General features: G+C 35.0%; 3 protein-coding genes across 14 annotated transcripts; 2 read left to right on the forward strand and 1 right to left on the reverse strand.

The window, feature by feature from the left end:
- The first annotated feature begins 97 nt into the window (after positions 1–97).
- Positions 98–3,052, forward strand: LOC118048113 (serine/threonine-protein kinase STN8, chloroplastic). Of its 4 annotated transcripts, none has more exons than XM_035057665.2 (5): positions 98–861; positions 1,099–1,272; positions 1,513–1,917; positions 2,181–2,544; positions 2,724–3,052. In XM_035057665.2, exons 1-4 carry the CDS (start codon positions 283–285, stop codon positions 2,526–2,528), a joined length of 1,506 nt encoding a protein of 501 aa, XP_034913556.1. In that variant the 5' UTR covers positions 98–282; the 3' UTR covers positions 2,529–2,544; positions 2,724–3,052. The 4 variants fall into 4 exon arrangements, with proteins under 4 accessions (XP_034913556.1, XP_034913557.1, XP_034913555.1 ...); XM_035057666.2 differs by having other exon boundaries at positions 2,765–3,052; XM_035057664.2 differs by having other exon boundaries at positions 2,628–2,874.
- A 1,717-nt stretch (positions 3,053–4,769) lies between these two features.
- Positions 4,770–7,606, reverse strand: LOC118048114 (mannan endo-1,4-beta-mannosidase 6). 7 transcript variants are annotated; one of them, XM_073409835.1, is made up of 7 exons: positions 7,396–7,600; positions 6,758–6,844; positions 6,391–6,671; positions 6,068–6,261; positions 5,830–5,952; positions 5,505–5,716; positions 4,770–5,345 (listed from the first exon to the last, which is right to left on the reverse strand). In XM_073409835.1, exons 1-7 carry the CDS (start codon positions 7,500–7,502, stop codon positions 4,913–4,915), a joined length of 1,437 nt encoding a protein of 478 aa, XP_073265936.1. In that variant the 5' UTR covers positions 7,503–7,600; the 3' UTR covers positions 4,770–4,912. The 7 variants fall into 7 exon arrangements, with proteins under 7 accessions (XP_073265936.1, XP_073265932.1, XP_073265931.1 ...); XM_073409831.1 differs by having other exon boundaries at positions 6,068–6,671; positions 6,758–6,841; positions 7,396–7,606; XM_073409830.1 differs by having other exon boundaries at positions 6,068–6,671; positions 7,396–7,606.
- Positions 7,429–16,646, forward strand: LOC118048112 (receptor-like protein kinase FERONIA). Of its 3 annotated transcripts, none has more exons than XM_073409829.1 (2): positions 7,429–7,446; positions 14,122–16,646. In XM_073409829.1, exon 2 carries the CDS (start codon positions 14,145–14,147, stop codon positions 16,371–16,373), a length of 2,229 nt encoding a protein of 742 aa, XP_073265930.1. In that variant the 5' UTR covers positions 7,429–7,446; positions 14,122–14,144; the 3' UTR covers positions 16,374–16,646. The 3 variants fall into 3 exon arrangements, with proteins under 3 accessions (XP_073265930.1, XP_034913553.1, XP_073265929.1); XM_073409828.1 differs by lacking the exon at positions 7,429–7,446 and adding an exon at positions 13,121–13,273; XM_035057662.2 differs by lacking the exon at positions 7,429–7,446 and having other exon boundaries at positions 13,116–16,646.
- The last annotated feature ends 3,860 nt before the right edge of the window (positions 16,647–20,506 follow it).

Consider the following 20,506-nt stretch of genomic DNA (forward strand, 5'->3'; position numbering starts at 1 on the left):
ATGCATTTGCCCCTCGAAAGCTATGAGTTTATACCGTCATGGGTAAGCCCAAAATCGTCTTATTCAACGAAGAGAAGAACAAAACCTTAGGCCCATTATCAGCTTGTTGAATATACTTGGCAGGGAAATGGGGCTGTATCTTTGTCCACGAATTTCCTTCTCAGTGGATAAATTTGTGTATGGCATGTGGCAAAAGATCAGCCTTTGCTGACATGAGCTGGATTTCTTGAGGGCAGAGCTGAGCTCATTACATTAGAGCTCACTCCCCGCGGAAGAAGCAGTATGGCTTCTCTGATATCACCTATGACACCTGCACTTCAGCAGAATCCTAAAATCATTTGCTTTTCTGCTTTCAAGCCTGCTTTGCAGCGTGATACACCTTCTTTCACTGGCCGTTTGAGAAGTAACCCAGGCAGGTGTAAAGCATTTTTCGGCAACATTCCAGATGATTTATTGGAGAACACTCTTCAACTGGACCAATTCCCAGCTTTTCAATCTGGGTTGGTGCAATTTCAGAGTGTTACTGAGGAACTGTCAGATACGCAGAAATGGGGTCTTCTGGTTTTTGCTGGGGTGGCATGGCTTTATTTAACAGCAAGGCCTGGTATTCTCATAGGTGCCATCGATGCATACCTTCTTGCTCCTCTGCAACTTGTTTTGGACAGTTTGACTGGAAGGAGGAACTTGAAGAGGGGTGATTTTCTGGTTGGGGATAAATTGGGAGAAGGTTCTTTTGGTGTTGTCTATTCTGGAGTGGTTGTTCCAAGGAATGCAATTGTAGAGGAGAAGGTGCCGAAGAGGGGAACTGGAAGAGCATTACAGTTGGATGAGAGGTTCAAAGAAAAGGTCATACTAAAAAAGGTAAGTTCTTTTATTCTTTATATAAAAGAATACAAGTATACAACTGCCGTCCCTTCTGTATCACTGATATACATTCTTAGAACATTCAATGAATTTTAATTCTTAAAGAGGAAAATGTAATCAAAAGATGAGTTCTCACTCTTATACCAGCTCTCCTCCTTGCGTATGAATTATCAATTTTGTAATTCATTTTCTGGAATGTGTGGAAGTGATGGTGATATTAATGGAAATGTGCAGGTGAAGGTTGGAATCACAGGGGCAGAACAATTCGGTGAAGTTGAGGAGTGGTTTAATTACAGGCTGTCAAGAGCAGCTCCTGAAACATGTGCCAAGTTCCTTGGAAGTTTTGTTGCTGATAAAACGAGCTCCCAATTTACAAAGGGTGGAAAATGGCTTGTTTGGAAATTTGAGGTACTCACCTAGCTGGAAGTCTTCCAAGAACTTTGAAAAACTAAATAAAAAGTATTTGCTATACTTAACTTCCCTAATATGTTGCGAGTTCTTTACATATGAGTTTGGATGGAATGGACTTTTGCAGTTTCATTTGTTTATTTTGGAACTTTGGTTCAAATCAATCTTGATGCACACAGATTTGTTTACAGTTCTAAATTCATTTAATGATACAAATATTGTCCCATGCACCAATTGTAGGGAGATCGAACCCTTGGTGATTACATGAAAGATCGTAACTTCCCTTTTAACTTAGAGTCTGTCATGTTTGGGCGTGTCTTGCAAGGAGTTGATTCTGTTAAACGAAGTGCATTGATCATCAAGCAAGTAATGCGCCAGATTATTACTTCACTTAAGAAAATCCATGATACTGGGATTGTTCACAGGGACGTAAAGCCAGCCAATTTAGTGGTGACAAAGAAGGGACAGATTAAGCTCATAGATTTTGGGGCGGCCACTGACCTCCGGATTGGCAAGAACTACATACCTGACCAAAGTCTGCTTGATCCGGACTATTGTCCACCAGAACTATTTGTGCTCCCAGAGGAGACACCAAGTCCTCCACCTGAGCCGGTTGCTGCCCTTCTTTCTCCAGTTATATGGCAGGTACTGTACCATCCAATCTCTTCTCCAAATATGAAACCAGATGTATCAAATTTTCACTTTCCTTCGCTAATTCTTATCTAATCTGTTGACAGGCTCTATAAGTTTGCCTTTTCCATGTGCACATCTATTTATCGAATGCTGATTGGGTTCTAATCTGATTTGTTAGCCAGCCTTTATACGATCACTTCACCCTGCTCACAGACTTGGTCTTTTAACTGAAGTTTTCTAGTATGCTGAAATGAAATTTGCAACTATTGCTGCAGTTAAACAGTCCTGATCTGTTTGATACGTACTCTGCTGGGATTGTTCTCCTGCAAATGGCAATACCAAGCTTAAGGCCTGTATCAGGCTTAAAGAATTTCAATACAGAAATAAAGAAAGCTGGATATGACTTGAATAAATGGAGGGAGAGCACTCGATTGAGGCCTGACTTGACAATTCTTGAACTTGACTCGGGTAGAGGGTGGGATCTAGCTACAAAATTGATTTCAGAGAGAGGTTATCTTGGAAGGGGACGTTTATCAGCTGCTGCTGCTCTAAGGCATCCTTATTTCTTGTTGGGCGGTGATCAGGCAGCTGCAGTTCTTTCAAAGTTAAGCTTAACCAAATAGATACCTTCCTGGTGATGTGAGTCCATATTCTGCTCCCTTAAATTTTCCATTTTCATTTCTTTGTTTTTATTTTTCTTGGCATAACATGTAAAAAATCAGGCCTATCATATAAAGCACTGGAGCCTGTCTGATGGGTGGAACGTAGTGAATCATCCAACACTAAAATTTCAACTAATTAATGAAATACAATTGTAGATGTGCCGTTCACAATCCATTTGTCTTCTTGTTGATTGAAGGGTTGAGGCCTATGTACATGTTCCTGCGGTTCGGATGAGTATTCTTGTTTATATCGCTAGGGCTATAAACACTTTCTTGTTCCTATTAATAAAACACCCCCTTTTTCTTCGCTCTCCCGGAACCGGTACAGAAATGGGTGCTTTTTTACGTTGTTTATCTTAGTTACTGGAGGGTTTCGGGGAAGACCTATGTGGGGCACTTTTTGGGTGTGGGATGCTCGTTTAACCTCTGTATTCATCTCGTTCTCTCCTAAAACTGAGAAACAATTTATTTCATGGTTCCTCCTATTCAGACCTTGTACCTCATCTGTCTCGATCATTATATTGCTCTCATTGCATGATAAAAGTCTTAAGCGAGTACTCTTCTAAACAATCCAAGTTATGATATCAAACTGTTGCATCCTGTTTCCTTTTGATTTGATGATGAGAATACGGAAGAGGCTCGCCACTGTGAACTGCTTGTTTACTATTTCGTGAACGTTGCTGTTTCTGCAGCCAATGGCCAAGGTAATTGACTTGTTATTCTATGCACATTGCTCTCTCATTTTTGTGTGGCACTTGCGCTATAAGAACAGCCAAAAGGCCAAAGTTCCATTCATTGATTTTTCATATTATGGTAGAGGTTTCTTTTTCAAAAATCAAAATGTTTCTTGTCTCTCTGCAATAAGATTTGCTAATTCCAGTTGCTGCTAATCTTGTTAGTTTGATCTATAAATTTCACGGCAACCATAGGTTCCAAAGTGAAAATCAGTTTATGCATGAGGCCTACGTACCGCTCTTTTAGTGGTCTACCATACCATGCTTGGGTGAGAAATTTAAATACCAATGGGCATTGAATCAATCATTTGAATGTTCACTACGTGAATTAGAAGCCTGCTTGCTTGCCATTCCTCTGGTCATGGAGAAGTGCATGAACAAGGTTCAACAGATAATATGACTTCTGCTTTACAGCAATTATAATCGGCGGAGGGGAAAAAAGATTCATAACAAAAAGCACAATGTCTTTCTTTAATGATGTTGCAAGAAGTTGAACTAGATAAAGTAGATCTCTTATGCTTAACGGAAAAGGCGTTTGATGTCTCATTTACTCCAAAATCTGATTTATGCAGAACTTGTGGTTTTTTATTGAGGCAAAACTTAACTAGCCTGTGATCGCATCGTGTTCACTGGACATCACAGATGCAATTAAACAGCTAGCGACATATTGGAGACAATTTGCAAACAGAGAAGAACACAAGTATTAAGCTCTTTTTCTGACAAATTTAGTGGAAATTAATTTATAATGGTTTCTATGCAACTTTTCTAAGGCTGGAAACAATCATCAATCCAAGCTACTTAACGATCCCTGTGTCCATTTGCCTCAACTAATACAATTGATAGAAGACAAGGCGGATAGACATTAATCTGTCAGATTAAAGAACATCTTAGAAACGGTGGTAACTATAACAACTAGGCATAAAATGCCATTCATTAGCCCCGGAATCGCACAACTGGTGGGTGAAAAGCCCGTTGCTGTTAAGGTTGCGGAAAGAGGGTCGCCATATCCAGCACCGAAAAACCAAGCCAGAACCTGACGAACTTCATCCAAACCATTATGCAGTCCCATGCATACCTATATGACGAGTTCACTGCCAACATGGCACATGGTAGTGACAGCAATTCCATACAGAATCCTCCTTCCAAGTCTCTCTTTTAACCAACCAAAGAAGACAAAGATGATCTTCACGAGCGATCCTACCATGGGTAATATTTTTCATGTTTTAGACGCCGCAGAGATTAACGAATGTTAACTTGTGGAATGGTTTGTTGGTTCTTGATCATTTTTAAGCTTTAGATGTTGCAGAATGAAAGCCAGAATATGTTTTTGATGCTAGTTACTAGAATCGGAGGAAGTGGATACCTAATACAAAGAGTGGCAAGGAAGAACTTGGTAACAGACAATTTGACTGAAAAACCAAGGGTGGAAGACGTCGTAAAATTGCTGGGCAGATAATACAACAACAGCTTGTGAAATACAAATTTCTTTCTTTAAGCCATTCACTTTATTTAACAGCACCAACATTAATGTTTTTGGAGGTACTATAAAACAAGGGTGTTATCATGACTACTGTATTTCTTCCCTTTTCTGTTGTGAGTGTTTAGGTACTTTTACAAATCATCATGGTAGAAGAAGGCCTCTAAAGGATTCTTCTTCTTGCAGCCCCATTTGCATTTCCACGAACACATGGAATTAAAGATTGCGACTCGTGTAGACTGGAGGGAAATGATGTTTGACGTGGAAGGAGATTTTGATAGAACAATCGCATATCCATCATCCATGTAGTCAGTCCCATCAGGGAAAATCTGCCACAGAAGGCTCCCAGCTCCACTCCCACCTCTCTTGGTTGAGTTCAAGAGGGTCTTGTACACTGTGCTAATCATCGTGTCACGGAATGATGAGTTGTAACCAGGGTCTTTTGAAGAAACACCAAACTCCGCGAACACAACTGGCATTCCCAGATATCTCTCAGCATCCTCGATGTGAGCTCCCATCCATGATTCGATGAATTGGATATGAGAATCCGAGATTGTTTGCGAAATCCTTCATCAATAGATTTAATTATTTGTTTAGATCCTAAATGAGAAAAGGTAATTTGCATCCAAAGTTAAACAGGCCACAATGCAAACAATGATGCGCTCAGAAATAGTGCACAATTTAATCTGCCAGTTTTTTGTCATTGTTGATGCAGTGAGTACTTACCAGGAGTCTGCATAAATGTGAACAGAAGCAAAATCAACACCAAGAACCTGATGGTTCCTGATAAAGTCAGTTCCAACTTGTGTAGCATATGAATTCGGATTGAACTGGGCCCTATCAGGAGCCGATGGACCGTAAAATCCCTCCAATCCAATCTCTACCAAGTGCTTTGCATCCATGCTCTTCACATATACTGCCATGTCTGTTATCCATGACTATAAAAAAACAATAACACTCAATTGCTTTAGATAATGATGGCACAAAGCACTACCAGCTATCAGAATATCTTGTATAGGATTAATGTAAAATCAAGTGTTGATGAACAAACCTGCAGTTTATCACCAGAGGGATCTGAGGTGCACCGAGGTTCATTCATCAACTCCCAAGCAAATATTGTAGGGTCATCCTTGTAGGTTATGTTCGTGAGTGTATTGACTCTATTCAGTACCGCCTGCATTCAATGAATAAAGAAACTGTAAGACCAACTATCAATGGATTATTTTCCGAGTTCGATGTCAGAGTGCACAAAAAAGAAAGTTTTTTTGGGACAGCAGTAAGAAAGTTGCCTTGACATGAGCCTTGTAGTAGCTTCTGAGTGTTGGATGCGAGAAGAAATCATCATCAGATGTCAAATTAAGGCCAGTAGCTTTTCCCCATTTAACATACTGTGCTTTTCCACCATATGCATCCCAGTTGTTAGTCAACGATAATATGAGCCTGATCTTGTACTTTTTTGCTTCACTCACCACAAAATCCAAGGCCAGCTCAAAAAAAAAATATAAAAAATCATGAGACGTAAAGAACGCAAAGTAAAATAGCTTTGGCAGCCTAGCTATAAGTGGCCTAGCGAGGTTGCTTCTGTTATAAGCCCAAAAACTAGGCAACAGTACCTTGAAAACATCTTCATCATAAACACCAGGAGATTTCTGAAGAGCTCTCCATTGGCCATCATTAAAAGCCCAAGTCCTACAAACTGTTAGACCAACTGAGGATGCTTGTTGGAAAACCTCAGTGACTTTTCCTCTTGTAGATTGATCAGCAGCAAACACCATCAACCAGTATGTGTTAAATCCATTGACATAGAAAGTTTGGTCATTGATCACAAACTGGTTTCCTTTTTTGGCCACCATTTGCCATTCATCTTCTCCCACATCATTCAACTCAGAGGCCCTGAACATTTGAATAATCAGAGTAATAAACGTAACAATCTCATTTTACAGAAAATTAAATGAAATATAGTCCTTGCTTATGGTTACCCTTGACTTGAGCTAGAAGATGGCAAATGATTGTCTACTTCCTCCACTGTTGTATCCCATTGGTCACCATCCATAACACCAAAGCTGCTGCATTTTAAACATTCATTAAGAAGAATAAAAATGGATACGAAAAATATGATCTTGAACCCAAATATCCTCTTGTGGGTATTCATGGTATTGAGTCAGCAAGCCAAGTGTTGCACACTCCTCTTCCTTGGACCACATATTTATATGCAAATTGATCATGTAAGTCTGTCTTATACTGTGTAGCAGAAACTGTGATATGCAAGAAGAGTGTTGAAGAGGGGATCAACAATCTAGCTTTAAAGCCAAGAAAATTTCAATTCTTACACTTTCTCAGCCATTTTCTTCTCTTCCAAACACAGATACATAAGTCTATGTGCATACTTGGATAAGGCTCAAGGTATGACTCCTAAGGTAAGTCTGAAGGGTCCTACAAGAAAATGAGACCCTTAAAAACCACGTAACTTTTTAGTTCAGATATCACTGACCTTACTTCAAGGTCACTGCATCTCCTGAAGACTATGGCGCTGGTAAGCAGTAAGCATATATATAGACAAATACAGGAAAGAATAAATCTATAGATAGAAAGACAATGTACAGAGATTGATAAACACCATTTCTCTGCTGAAAGCAATCGGGAGAAGTAGAGGGGAGCTGATAAGAAGGTAAGCAATACTAAACTGATCTGTTGCAAACTTGACTTGAATGTTTTGTGACGCATCAGGGAGCAGCTATGCTCTATGCGGCAAACCCTAGGTTAATCGCCATTTTAACTTGCCTGGCAATGGCATTCTTTGACTTGATTGTCCTCTCACGGAACCTGCCTGATTCATCCACAATCACATGATATATTATTTCTGTTCTCCTTTTGGGTCTTATCTGTCTTCTATATTAGCCTTTTGAACAAACAAATTTTAATATTTTCATCATTTGATGCCCTAAATATATTTCCAATACAATCAATTAATTTTCATATTACGTTAACTTTTAAATTGAATTATATGTTTCATTTTTATATGATTACAACCCACAAACATGTAAATTAAGTTTTTTGTTTGAGTGGGATATATCTACTTGAATATTTTTCTTCCATGAACGTTACACCCTAGCTACATATATTCTACCATTAAAACATGTGCATTATCAAAATCAAGAAAATGAAATTGAAAACTTGGTGTTCATGAGTTTTCTTTTTAGACCAAAAGAAAAAAAAATTAATAAACATTTTTATTTGGTCCTTTTAAAACTAAATCTGATGAGAAATATATAGTATTGCCTGTGAAATAATATCGATGGGTAGCACAACTCGAGTTAATCTGTTAAACTCGTGACCTGGATCATAAGATTAGAATAAATTCTTACAAAAATATAAAAACAATTATGCCAACATATCTAGTATTGAAGGCTTAAATCGAGAAAAGAAAAAATCTAAATCCATGAAACCAATATATAACCTAATATAAATTTTTTTTAAAAAAATAACTACAAAGCACAACTCTTAAAATGATATAATATTGAAAGATAAAATTAAAAATAAAACTTAAAATAAAAAAATATTAGGTTGTTGAAGGGCTAAATTGAAAAATAACCAAAACAAAACACTATTATAAATAAAAGTTTTTTTGTGGGAGTGACTACATTGATTTATCCACATACCCTTTAGTGTTTTATTAACTAGTCATGGTGTCCACGCGATGTGGTAGACTGTTTCGACAATCATGTATCGTGATGGGGCAAGTCCAAACACAATTAGGAAGAAGAAAAATACAATTTAAGGATTTGAAAAAACAAAGTGAGAAAGGGAGGAAGAAATTTGAGAAGACTAATGGTAAAAAGGGTTCTTAAGGTTAACAAATAATTGGTTATCATTCATCAACAATAGAAACATAACAATGGTTTCCATTCAATGATGGAAACAATAAACATTGGCTTTCATTCAATAATAAAAGTAACAAATCATTGGCTACCATTAATCAATGGTAACAACATAACAATGGTTTTCATTCAACAATGAAAACAACAAGTAGCAGCTTCCATTCAACAATGAAAATAAAAAATCATTGGTTACCGTTCATCAATGGCAACAACATAATCTTTGATTTCCTTTACATTATCAAATTTCCAGACACAACCTGTCATTTCTACCTCATTTCTTTATTATTTTTCTTTTTTCCCACTTTATATACCATACTCAATTTTGTTTCAATAACAATTATCAAATCTAATGCAATTTCAAGAAATAAATTATATAATTAAAAAGATAAGGTGCATAAGCACCTACCTACACCTCTAGTTAAGCGTGCTCCTGCTGCTGTAGAAGATAGCACTTTTGGTACCTCTCTTAGAATCTTAAAAAAGATACCATAAATTAATATTTTTATCATTTCATAAAATACCACTATTCCTTTAACTTACATCCTATTGTACAATTCATCTTCAAAGTCTTATTTATTATTTTCTCCAACTAACCCCAAGTATACTAAATACTTCTCACATATAACTTATCATTTAACCTTTCCTCATTATATCAACTCTCAAATAATCAAATTCAATTACTACTTCATTTTCAATTCTCCCCTTTATTTTGTATACATATCTGGCCATAAACCATTCTTCTTTTCTTTTCCTTACTAATGTTTTTTCTTAAATTTTAACATAGTTTAAATTACAATTTCTACATTACAAAACTATCATTTAAATACAACACACTCGCTTATATATAATTCTATGAAAACTTCCAATACTACAATGAACAAACAATATTTCAATATGTTAATCAAAATTGATAAAATGATCTATTGTCCTTTCAATAATTTATAACATATACTTTACACTAATTCTGTACAATATCAACTCATAAACATCAAAACAATACTTCTCTTTGTTTTTCTACACTTGGTTGGCCACCTCTACTCAAATTCTTACCATGTTTTCTTCTTAATAACACTAATTTCACATTTATAACACTATTTTATTACATGTTTTAGCATTTCTAACACTAATTTACAAAGCTCCTAAATTCTCAATCATGAACCCTAATTCACATAATTAAGAATTTCATCAAAATCAATTAAATTCCCTTATGACTTGTTCAAATGAGCTTAGACCACCTTATCTAACAATATTTTGCTCTTCAAATGCTAGTCAAAAGCAACTTCCACAAGCTTTCCTCTTCTTTCTTCAACTTCTTCATTTTCTCTCTCTAAAACCTTAATTTCTCTTTCTTAATCTCACTTAATCAATCCTAAAATATGGTTTTCCTAAGAGATGATGTAGACATCAGCATGATCTCACAATGTTTCTTTTTTTTTTTCTCACAAATTTCTTTCTTTTTTTTCTTCCCTAAACAGTCAGCCAGCACACACACACACACACACACACCATAATATTTTCTAGATCCCAACGTCTATTTATACCAAATTTATCCCGAGCGATATCGAAATTCATTAAAATTTATCCCACGATATTTATTAGACGTCCAACTATAATATTATCAAATCTTATTAGTCTTCGTCTAAATGATAAGTTATATTTGTCTGTATCTATAGTTTACATCTAAACATCCAACTATGATACCTTTAAATCTCTTTAGTGTTCGTCCAAACAGCATGCTATATTTTTACCCATAGTATATATTCAAACATCCAATTATGGTACCGTTAAATATAATTAGTCCCCATCCAAACAACAAATTATATCTATATCTATAGTTTACGTTCAAACTTTTGACTGTAATACCATCAAATTTCCATAGTTTCCATCCAAACAATAGACTTTCTCACATGTTATAGCCTTCATCCAAACAACAAGCTTTCTAACTTGTTATTAGGTCCACTGTTGTGGTCAATTAAAAACACATGACCATTAGTGTCGTTGTGGTTAATCACAATCACAATATTAATATCACCATTTTGGCCATCAATTAACATAATATTTATCTTTGTTGTTGCGGTTTTTCATAAACTCAATATTTATTTATGTTGTTATGGTTAATTTCTATTATAAATTGATTTTCACCGTTGTAGTCGATTACAATTGTCTACTAGTTACTACTATTGTGGTGTTTTACAATTATTTACTAGTTATCATTGCAATTTATCACAATTATCTATTGGTTATCATCATTATAATTTTTCACAATTCACATGCAATATTATCACTTTTAATATCAATTACAAAACATAAATAACTTTTAAATTTTATACAACACAATTAAATCACTATACATTTAGATTTATTTTCTAAATATCTCAAAATCTACCACTTACTTTTTTGATTAATCCAAATAACACCTACCAATTATCTTTTCTTCCTAAATTTATTTTCAAGCATATTTATTCCAATCAATAAACATAACCCCAAAACCCATTTAGCCAACTCACATTCAACATGCAAACCACATTGAAATACCTTCCCAAACATAATTTACTCACACCCACAATTTTAATAGCTAAACAATACCACAATTTTACGCCAAATCTCACCATTTCCATACATATAATTTTCAACACATACATCACAACATGCCAAACATCCATTACATCAAACATTCTACTTTATTTTCTCATTTCACACACAATTTGTACACTATTTCTTTCTACACATGGCTGACCCACTAGGAACAAAACTTCTACACTATTTAAACCAATTTATATAGTTCCTTATTACTTGCAAGGGGTCCGCTCTAGGTGTAGATATCCCCCCTTGTTTATTCCAGTTTTCTTTCATAATTGGATAATTTACAATATTTTTTTTTTTTTTGTTATTGGGTTAACATTTTGTATACAGATTTATTTCTTTATCTCATATGAAATTTAAGTTAATTTATCAGAGATATTCATCTCAAATCACAATAATTTTTATTTAATTTATCATTTATCATTTCTCAATTAAAAATTAAAAATTTATCAATTTTTAGACTTAAAGCTTACAACAATAGCGTACAAAAATTAGAAAATAGGCCATCAATCAATCAATGTTGTTTACACTAAAAATAAAAATTTAATCATCAAAGGTGGAATACTTACAATAAACAAAACAAAACAAAACATTACATGGTTGATAGTTCATATACAACGCAGAGTTGAGATAATTTTCTAGAGGCGCTAAAACTAGGATAATTTCTTAGGATGGGGCTAAAACTTAATTGTTTTTTGTTATTTTAGGCCCCTATCTCTACCCCCTAAAAATGAATTCTTCATAAATAATGATGACTACGACGGTTAGTGGTAGACAAGTCTAGCAAGTAATGTCATTTAATAAATTTAATATGAAAATTAATAGAACTAGATATTTTAAAATTTCTTTAAATTTTTATTTATTTCAAATTAATTTTTTTTAATACTTTCAAATGATTTTAATATATTAATATTAAAAATAATTTTTTAAAAATAAAAAATATATTATTTTAATATACTTTTTTTTAAAAAAAAAAATATCTTGCAACAAAGCAGCTGTACCCATCAACAATTAAGGTATAACGTGTCAACACAGCAGAGTATAAAAGCAATTCAATTTTATTTTATTTTCCAAACAAATGCCTAACAGCTAAACATGTATAGAAAAATGGTACGATAACAATTAATAGGCGGCTAGATAATGCACCGAACGCGTTGAAACTGTCTCATTTGAACCCGTTTTCATCGCTGATCTGTCTTCCAACCAAACTTCCATGGCAAATACTGTAATTAACACCACCTCTAAGGACAGTCACATCATTTACTATAAACAGTCTAGCTCCAAATGGAACACGGAAACACCGTTCTGGGAAACTTCAAAATCAGTCCCCGAACTATCTTCTAATTTTAATTTAGTTCTCAAACAAGATATGCTTACAGTCAAGTCCCCGTTTTTATGAATTCAAAATCATATTCCCTCTCCCTCTCCCTCTAGTGCCCTAATCAAGCTAATAGAGAATCATTAATTTAAATATAGAATTAATATTATTAAATGAGGCATAAAACATAAAATAGTAAAACAGTAAGTGAACAATTTTTTTAAGGAGGAAGTACCAGAAGAGTTATTGTACCGAGTAGTTCTTCAAAAAAATCCAAATCTACAGGTTTTTTATTTATTAATTTTTTTTTTTTTTTTTGTAAATCGACTCAATAACTTACATAATTGGTCCAACAGATTGGATTTTATTAGGTTTCTAAATTTAATTGGTTTCTTTTCATAATAGAATTGGTTTCTTACTTATATCTGATGTTATAATAATAGTTAATTTTAATTTTTATTTATTTAAAAATATATTAAAATAATATATATTTTTTATTTTTAAATTTTTTTAATATATATATATATATATATATATATAACGACAACAATAACGGTTTTACCGCACAAATAAACACCACCTACGAAGCCAGCACAGGCTGGTTTAGTTTCCCTTTGCTTTCTAGTTTCGTCTACTTCTTACTCAAAATTTCAAGCGATCTGTCCGATTTGACCCAGCCAGTTCATTTCTCTTTCAGATTGATTCCATCTAAAAAGGTAAACCCTCACCTTCACCTTCACTTAATATAATCTCCATTGCTTTGTTCCCCTAGAGCTCCAGAAAAATGGCATTGCATTCTCTGTTTTTCTCTCTATACAAACCCATTGTTATCAGCAGTGCTTCCTTCCCTTCATTGTCTTTGGGTTTCTAGTGCTGGATTCCTTTCTTTCTTTTATCAAGTTCTTGGCTAGTTTTTCTTGTTTTCAAACTGGGTTTTTGGTTTTTGTTTAGCTATTCCTTGATCCGGTCACCTAAAGGTTTGAGCTTCATTTGAGTGCTTAAGCATCCCAGATCTCTACTTTATCCTTATCAAGCTTCAGTTTTGAGCTTGCTTTGTTTCTGTTTTGGGTGTTTAACTTCGTGGAGGGACTTCTTAGCTTGTTTTGTTGAGGTTTTGAGGCCCTGAGAAGCATGGATAAGTGTTTCTGTGTTTCCGTTTATGTTTCTCTTTGCTTGTTATCTTCTATTCATGTTATTTTTGCTGCAAATTATGTTCCCACCGAGAAAATCCTCCTAGACTGTGGGGCGAATTCCGATCAGGCCGACTCAGATGGTCGGGATTGGACCTCAGATAGGGGTTCTTTATTTTTGTCTTCGTCTACAAATTCATCCACAGCCACTGCTTCCACTCAAGACCCTTCTGTTCCCCAAGTTCCGTATCTAACAGCACGTATTTTTCGGTCCAGTTTTACCTATAGTTTTCCAGTGGTTTCTGGTCGTAAATTCATTCGTTTGTATTTCTATCCTTCTTCATATAGTGGGCTTAATGCTTCCAATGCTCTCTTTTCTGTTACTGCTGGGTCTTATACACTTCTTAGCAATTTTAGTGTTGCTCAAACTGCAGAAGCTTTGAATTATGTTTCGATTATGAAGGAGTATTTGGTCAATGTGGATGGTGATACATTGAACATAACTTTCAGTCCGTCTTCAAATCCTTCGAGTGCTTATGCATTTGTAAATGGAATTGAAATCGTGTCAATGCCTGACATTTATAGCAATGTTGATGGGGTGAAGATTGTCGGCCAAGATGCCCCGTTTACCATTGACAATACTACTGCCCTTGAGAATGTATATAGGTTAAATGTGGGAGGTAATAGCATTACACCCTCTGCCGATACAGGTCTATTTCGGTCGTGGTCTGATGATCAGATATATCTTTACGGGGCAGCGTTTGGTCTTACACAGAGTGCTGATCCAAATATCACAATTAGATATCCTGCAGGGATGTCCTCTTATGTTGCCCCTAGTGACATGTATGCTACTGCTAGATCCATGGGAACAGATCCTCGCATCACAATGAATTACAATTTGACTTGGGTTTTTAGCGTGGATTCCAGTTTCAATCACTTGGTTAGGCTACATTTCTGTGAGGTTTCGAATATAACCAAGGTTAACCAGCGAGTGTTTGACATCTTCCTCAATAATCAAACTGCTGAAGATGGAGCGGATGTGATTGCCTGGGCAGGGGGGAATGGGAACAATGGAGTTCCAGTCTATAAAGATTACGTGGTGCTAGTTCCTGGTGGACCTCCTCAGCAGGATATGTGGCTCGGTCTTCATCCTAATCCGAAGTCAAAGCCCCAGTATTATGATGCAATCTTAAATGGTGTAGAGATTTTCAAGTTAAGCAATACAAATGATGGTAATCTTGCTGGACCAAATCCAATCCCTGCTCCTCAACAGAAGGAAATTGACCCCATAAAGGCCAGACCAGGATCTGGCTCTGGTCAATCAAAGAGCCAAACAGCAATTATAGCTGGAGGTGTGAGTGGTGGAGTTGTTCTAGCTATTGTCATTGGTTTCTGTGTTCTTGCTGCATCACGCCGCCGCCATAGACATGGAAAGGAGCCAAATTCAAGTGACGGGCCATCTGGGTGGCTTCCTCTTTCTCTTTATGGAAATTCACATTCTGCTGGTTCGGCCAAGACAAATACTACAGGAAGTTATGCTTCCTCCCTGCCTTCAAACCTTTGCCGCCACTTCTCATTTGCTGAGATCAAGGCTGCCACCAATAACTTTGATGAGGCTTTGATCCTTGGGGTGGGAGGTTTTGGTAAAGTTTACAAGGGAGAAATTGATGGTGGAAATACTAAAGTTGCGATCAAGCGTGGTAATCCACTCTCTGAGCAAGGAGTGCATGAGTTCCAGACTGAGATTGAAATGCTCTCAAAACTTCGACACCGCCACCTTGTTTCATTGATTGGGTACTGCGAAGAGAATACTGAGATGATCCTTGTTTACGACCACATGGCTTACGGAACATTGCGTGAACATCTATACAAAACCCAAAAGCCCCCTCTGCCATGGAAGCAAAGACTTGAGATATGCATCGGGGCTGCTCGTGGTTTGCACTATCTCCACACTGGTGCAAAGTACACTATCATCCACCGTGATGTCAAGACAACAAACATTCTTTTGGATGAGAAGTGGGTTGCTAAGGTCTCTGATTTTGGGTTGTCAAAAACAGGCCCTACTTTGGATCACACTCATGTCAGCACTGTTGTCAAAGGTAGTTTCGGCTATCTGGATCCAGAGTACTTCAGGAGGCAGCAACTAACTGAAAAATCCGATGTTTACTCTTTTGGAGTCGTGCTTTTTGAGATAATTTGTGCTCGACCAGCCTTGAACCCAACGCTGCCCAAGGAACAGGTGAGCCTGGCAGAATGGGCTGCTCATTGCCATAAGAAAGGCATTCTTGATCAGATTCTTGATCCCTATCTGAAGGGGAAGATTGCACCAGAATGCTTCAAAAAGTTTGCCGAGACTGCAATGAAGTGCGTCTCTGATGAAAGCATTGACAGGCCATCAATGGGTGACGTACTCTGGAACCTAGAGTTTGCCTTGCAGCTACAAGAGAGTGCAGAGGACGGTGCCAAGGGTATTGTCGGAGCAGACGAGGAGGTGCCGTTTAATGTTGCCTATAAAGGGAAGAAAGATCCCGATGCATCCCCTGCAGGTTATGATGGTAATGTAACAGATTCAAGGAGCAGTGGAATCAGTATGAGCATAGGCGGTCGGAGCCTCGCCAGTGAAGACTCTGATGGCTTAACTCCAAGCGCTGTTTTCTCACAGATCATGAACCCGAAAGGAAGATGAGATCATAAACAGGACTGGATTTGTTATCAAGTTTTCGGAAACCCATTAAGGCAGTTTGCAATCTGCTGCCAATCATCAGAGGACTTGAATTTGGCTTTTTTCTTTATTTTTTTTCCTTATCTATTTCATTTAGTTACCTTTTCACCTGGTTCTGATATGTTTTGATCAAATCAATTACTATATTTTGTATCTACAGTTCACCTGAAGAGTGTGGTGTAAGTTTTATTTGTATCTCTACAATCAATCTGCTTTCATGCTGTTCTTTCTTGCTTAGATTCTCAAGTGTCTGGATTTGGAAAGAACAACCGTCCATGTCTGAAGATGCATGTTTTCATGTGGTAGTTGTTAGTATTTGATGGTCTGAACTCAATTGCCATCAAATCTGGTCTCTTACATGTGGTGGGGGCCAAGTTGATAGTTGTCATAACGAGGACAGGCCAGACTGTTCGGTTCAACGAATATTTGAATCAGCTGGCAAAAACGCGGGGAAAGTCACTGGGAGAGCTGTCATAGGGTTTGTTGATTAATTGACTTTGAGAGTGAAGAATTTTAATAAAATATTTTATTATTATTATTATTATTATTATTATTATTATTATTATTAGTTCTTACAGATAGTTAACGTGCAGGCTGAACCAATAACCAGAAAGTATATCCAGGGAGGCTTTAGTTTTATATTCGAGCCTGTCCCGAAGTGGCCACGTTCCAAAATTTTGTAGCATGATATCTGTTTGAGTTTTTATATTACAAAATAACTTATTATAAAAAACTTAAAATTCATGGACGGTTTTTACTTGGACACAAATTATTATTCATGATAATAATAAAATTATATTTTGCTCTTAAAAAAATCATCGCCTTGGTGTTAGGGGTAGGAAGGTCTTTTTCTAAAGATCCATATTTATCAATTAGACATTATAAAATTAATTGGGGGCAACTTTATTTTTTTACCTTTTAAATACACAGTGTTACTCTAACAAGTAAAATATTTTAAAAGGTTATTTGAAGGCAATTTGGTTTTTTTGTTTTTTTTAAAAAATATTTATTACCTTTACATGCAAAATTGTTGAACTTATATAAAGAGACTTTTTCATATTAGTTTTTTTTTTTTTTTTTTTGTAATAAACAAGTTGATAGAGGACGAATTCGCTTTTTGAATAATATAAACATCATTAAAAAATTATTGACATGTGCTGTGTCACCTCACCACTAAACACCACCTTTTGGGGCGACGTTGGAAACGTCTCGCTATTCTCTTTTCATTGGGGCCGCATGTGTGTGAGACAACGTGATGGTTGAGCTCCAATTGACTTTATTTTCTCCTCCCTTTTTAACTTGTTTTCCCTTGTCAAAATATAAAGATGTTATTTAATTAGTTTTTTGTTCTAATCTGATCCTCATTCTTGTGATTGTTATTTGTTTTGTTTTTATTTTTTATTTTTTTATTAATTTTTTTTCTTCAATTCCGCCCCTCATCATTTAGTTTCATTTAACATTTTTAATAAATTTAGTCATCATTCTTTTGAATATTGTTTGTTTATTTTAATTTTTTTTCCAATTTAATCTCTCAACAGTTTATTTCAAATTATTCTTACATCAAATTTGGTCATCATTATTTTTATTTTTTAAAAAACTTTTTTATTGCATTTTTCTTTTTCAATCTCATCATTTGGTATTTTGCATCATTATGTTTTAGGGTTTGCCTGCTATAAGGTTAGTTCCGGATTCATGGGTAGAGTCACGAGTTTTGTAAGCTAACACATGTTGACTTTGATTTTTTTAGGTCCTTTTTTAAATTTGAGTTTTTTTTTTTCATCCTTCAATATTTTATTTATTAAGGGTTAGTCTTCGTGCTTTTTTTTTTTCAATCTCCTTTCTATGGGGCTATCACAATCATGTGTCCATGGTTGCGGGTTTAGCGGCTTAACTTGGGTTGACTTGGATTTTTTTTCTTCCATTAATTTTATTTCAGTTACACCTTTCAACATTAAGTTGTTTGATAATTGAGTTTTATAGTTTTATTCAATTTTTTTTTGGCGAGGTTACCTTGATATCACAACCATGTTACAAATTTGGCATGCTAACCTAGATGGGCTCAAGTTAGGTTTTTTGCCTTTTTACTTTGTCAATTTTTTTTCTATATTATTTATTGTCGTTGCATTTTTTTTCCGTGTTATTTTAATTAATCGAGTTTATTAAACATAATCAAGTCAATGGCCTATTTTTTTAGGAACATTTGTGTCGCCTTAGCATCTTCTTTTAGATTGGAAAAAATTTAGGTCAGTTTATAGTATAGTGCGAGCCTCCTATCTACTTATCAACTCAATGATAAAATAAGCATTTTGGACAAGCATCATTTTACACTAGTTTTTAGGTTTTGTGTACAAAGAACAATCTTTTCCAAGTTAGATCTTAAATATGTTATTTGTATCCAGAATAATATATATAAGGCAAAATGATAAAAAGTAAATTCAGTTAAACCAACTCTTACTTGAATTTGAGTTTGAAATATAATCACTTAACCTGCAAGCCCTTTTAAGTTCTAACCCAATTATTAAGGGTTTCTAAATGACATCGTGCATAGATTGACAGCATGTTCAGGTGTTATGTTTGTAGGGCCTATTTTGAAACCATATGAGACATATGATATTAGAAGTTCCAAAATACCTAACGACATGATTTGATGATGCTAGAGAAACTAACATAACCATATTATATGAGGGAAATTTAGGGGTGCTCACAGATCCATAAAAGGTAGAATGTGTTTGGTGGAGCAGTTGCGACAAATTTTTATATAGGGTACTATAGAAAATGTGGCAAAAACATGAAAAACATGTTTTTATTATTTGTGTTTTTGTGCTATTCGGGATCATACCCAACAACAAATGAGACCTCCATACATAATCTATTAGTTAGAAAACTTAAAAGTGTTAGAGAGATAAAGCTATAACAAAGAAGGAAATGTGATCCACTCTTGACAACTCTTTTAGTCTTTTTATTTTTTTTGCTTTTTTGCATACTTAAATTGGCCAAAAAAAAACTATAATAGAACATGGTGGTCAAAGGAGAAAAAGTCAAGCTTTGTGGATGCTATTGCTTTGGAGGTATTCTAAAAAATCCAAAATAGTCAATAAACAAAGCTTGCATTAGTAGGCACTGGGTGGTAAAATGTGGAAATTGCATCCATAATATCCCTTTCAAAGAAAAACCACCAACCAAATTATTGAGAATTTATGTCACAACATTATGCAAAACAAGATATATATATTTTTTTTTAAATATTAGTGAAATAACATAGTTTAAAAAATAATAATGAAATAACATAATTTGTGCATGTTGTGATTGGAAAACACGACATTCATAACTTGTTATTCAATATTATAATATTTTAAAAAAGGTGAAATGAGTTACACATTATAAGGATGAGAGATGAGAGATTACAGGAGAGAGAGAGAAAAATAGACTAATGGATTATTGCTCAAAAGTGGCGAGACTTACCTTTGATAGCAAATACGGTGTAAGTTTACACCAGTCACCTTAGTAACCATCCTTAATGTTGTTGGATTTGTTTGGTCAAAATCTTTATAACGATACTAGTGATGTTATAATTAGATATTCAGTTTTTATAGTCTATCATCCATCTTGTTATGCATAACAATGAATCTTTTTTTACCATTTTTCCATTCTCCATCTAATTGGATATCCATATACCATTGACCTAGTATATTTAGGCCACCATAATATATCATATAAATATAAAAAATAAAGAGTAAATAATTTTTATTCATTTTGTTGAAGAAAGGATCAATAAATTGAACATGGTTAATATTTCACAAAGTACATATAATGAGATGTAAACATGGTCGATGGTATAATTTTCATTTATAACAGTTGCACTTCCTCTATCAATGTCAATGATTTCCCGCACTTCTCTTTGAACATTAGCTATTGGAAGGGTCTAAACCTAAAATAAGATCTTGCAAGATCAAATACACTTGTCACATATGTTTTTAATATTGTTGTATCAACAACAATAAGGACAGGTTGATGCTACAATACCTCACATTTTAAGAATTGTTTAACTCTAGCTATTTGCTTAATAAAATATTTATTAGACCTAATAATATCATTTA

Source organism: Populus alba, chromosome 6 (assembly GCF_005239225.2).
Source record: "Populus alba chromosome 6, ASM523922v2, whole genome shotgun sequence".
Classification (NCBI taxonomy): Eukaryota; Viridiplantae; Streptophyta; class Magnoliopsida; order Malpighiales; family Salicaceae; genus Populus; species Populus alba.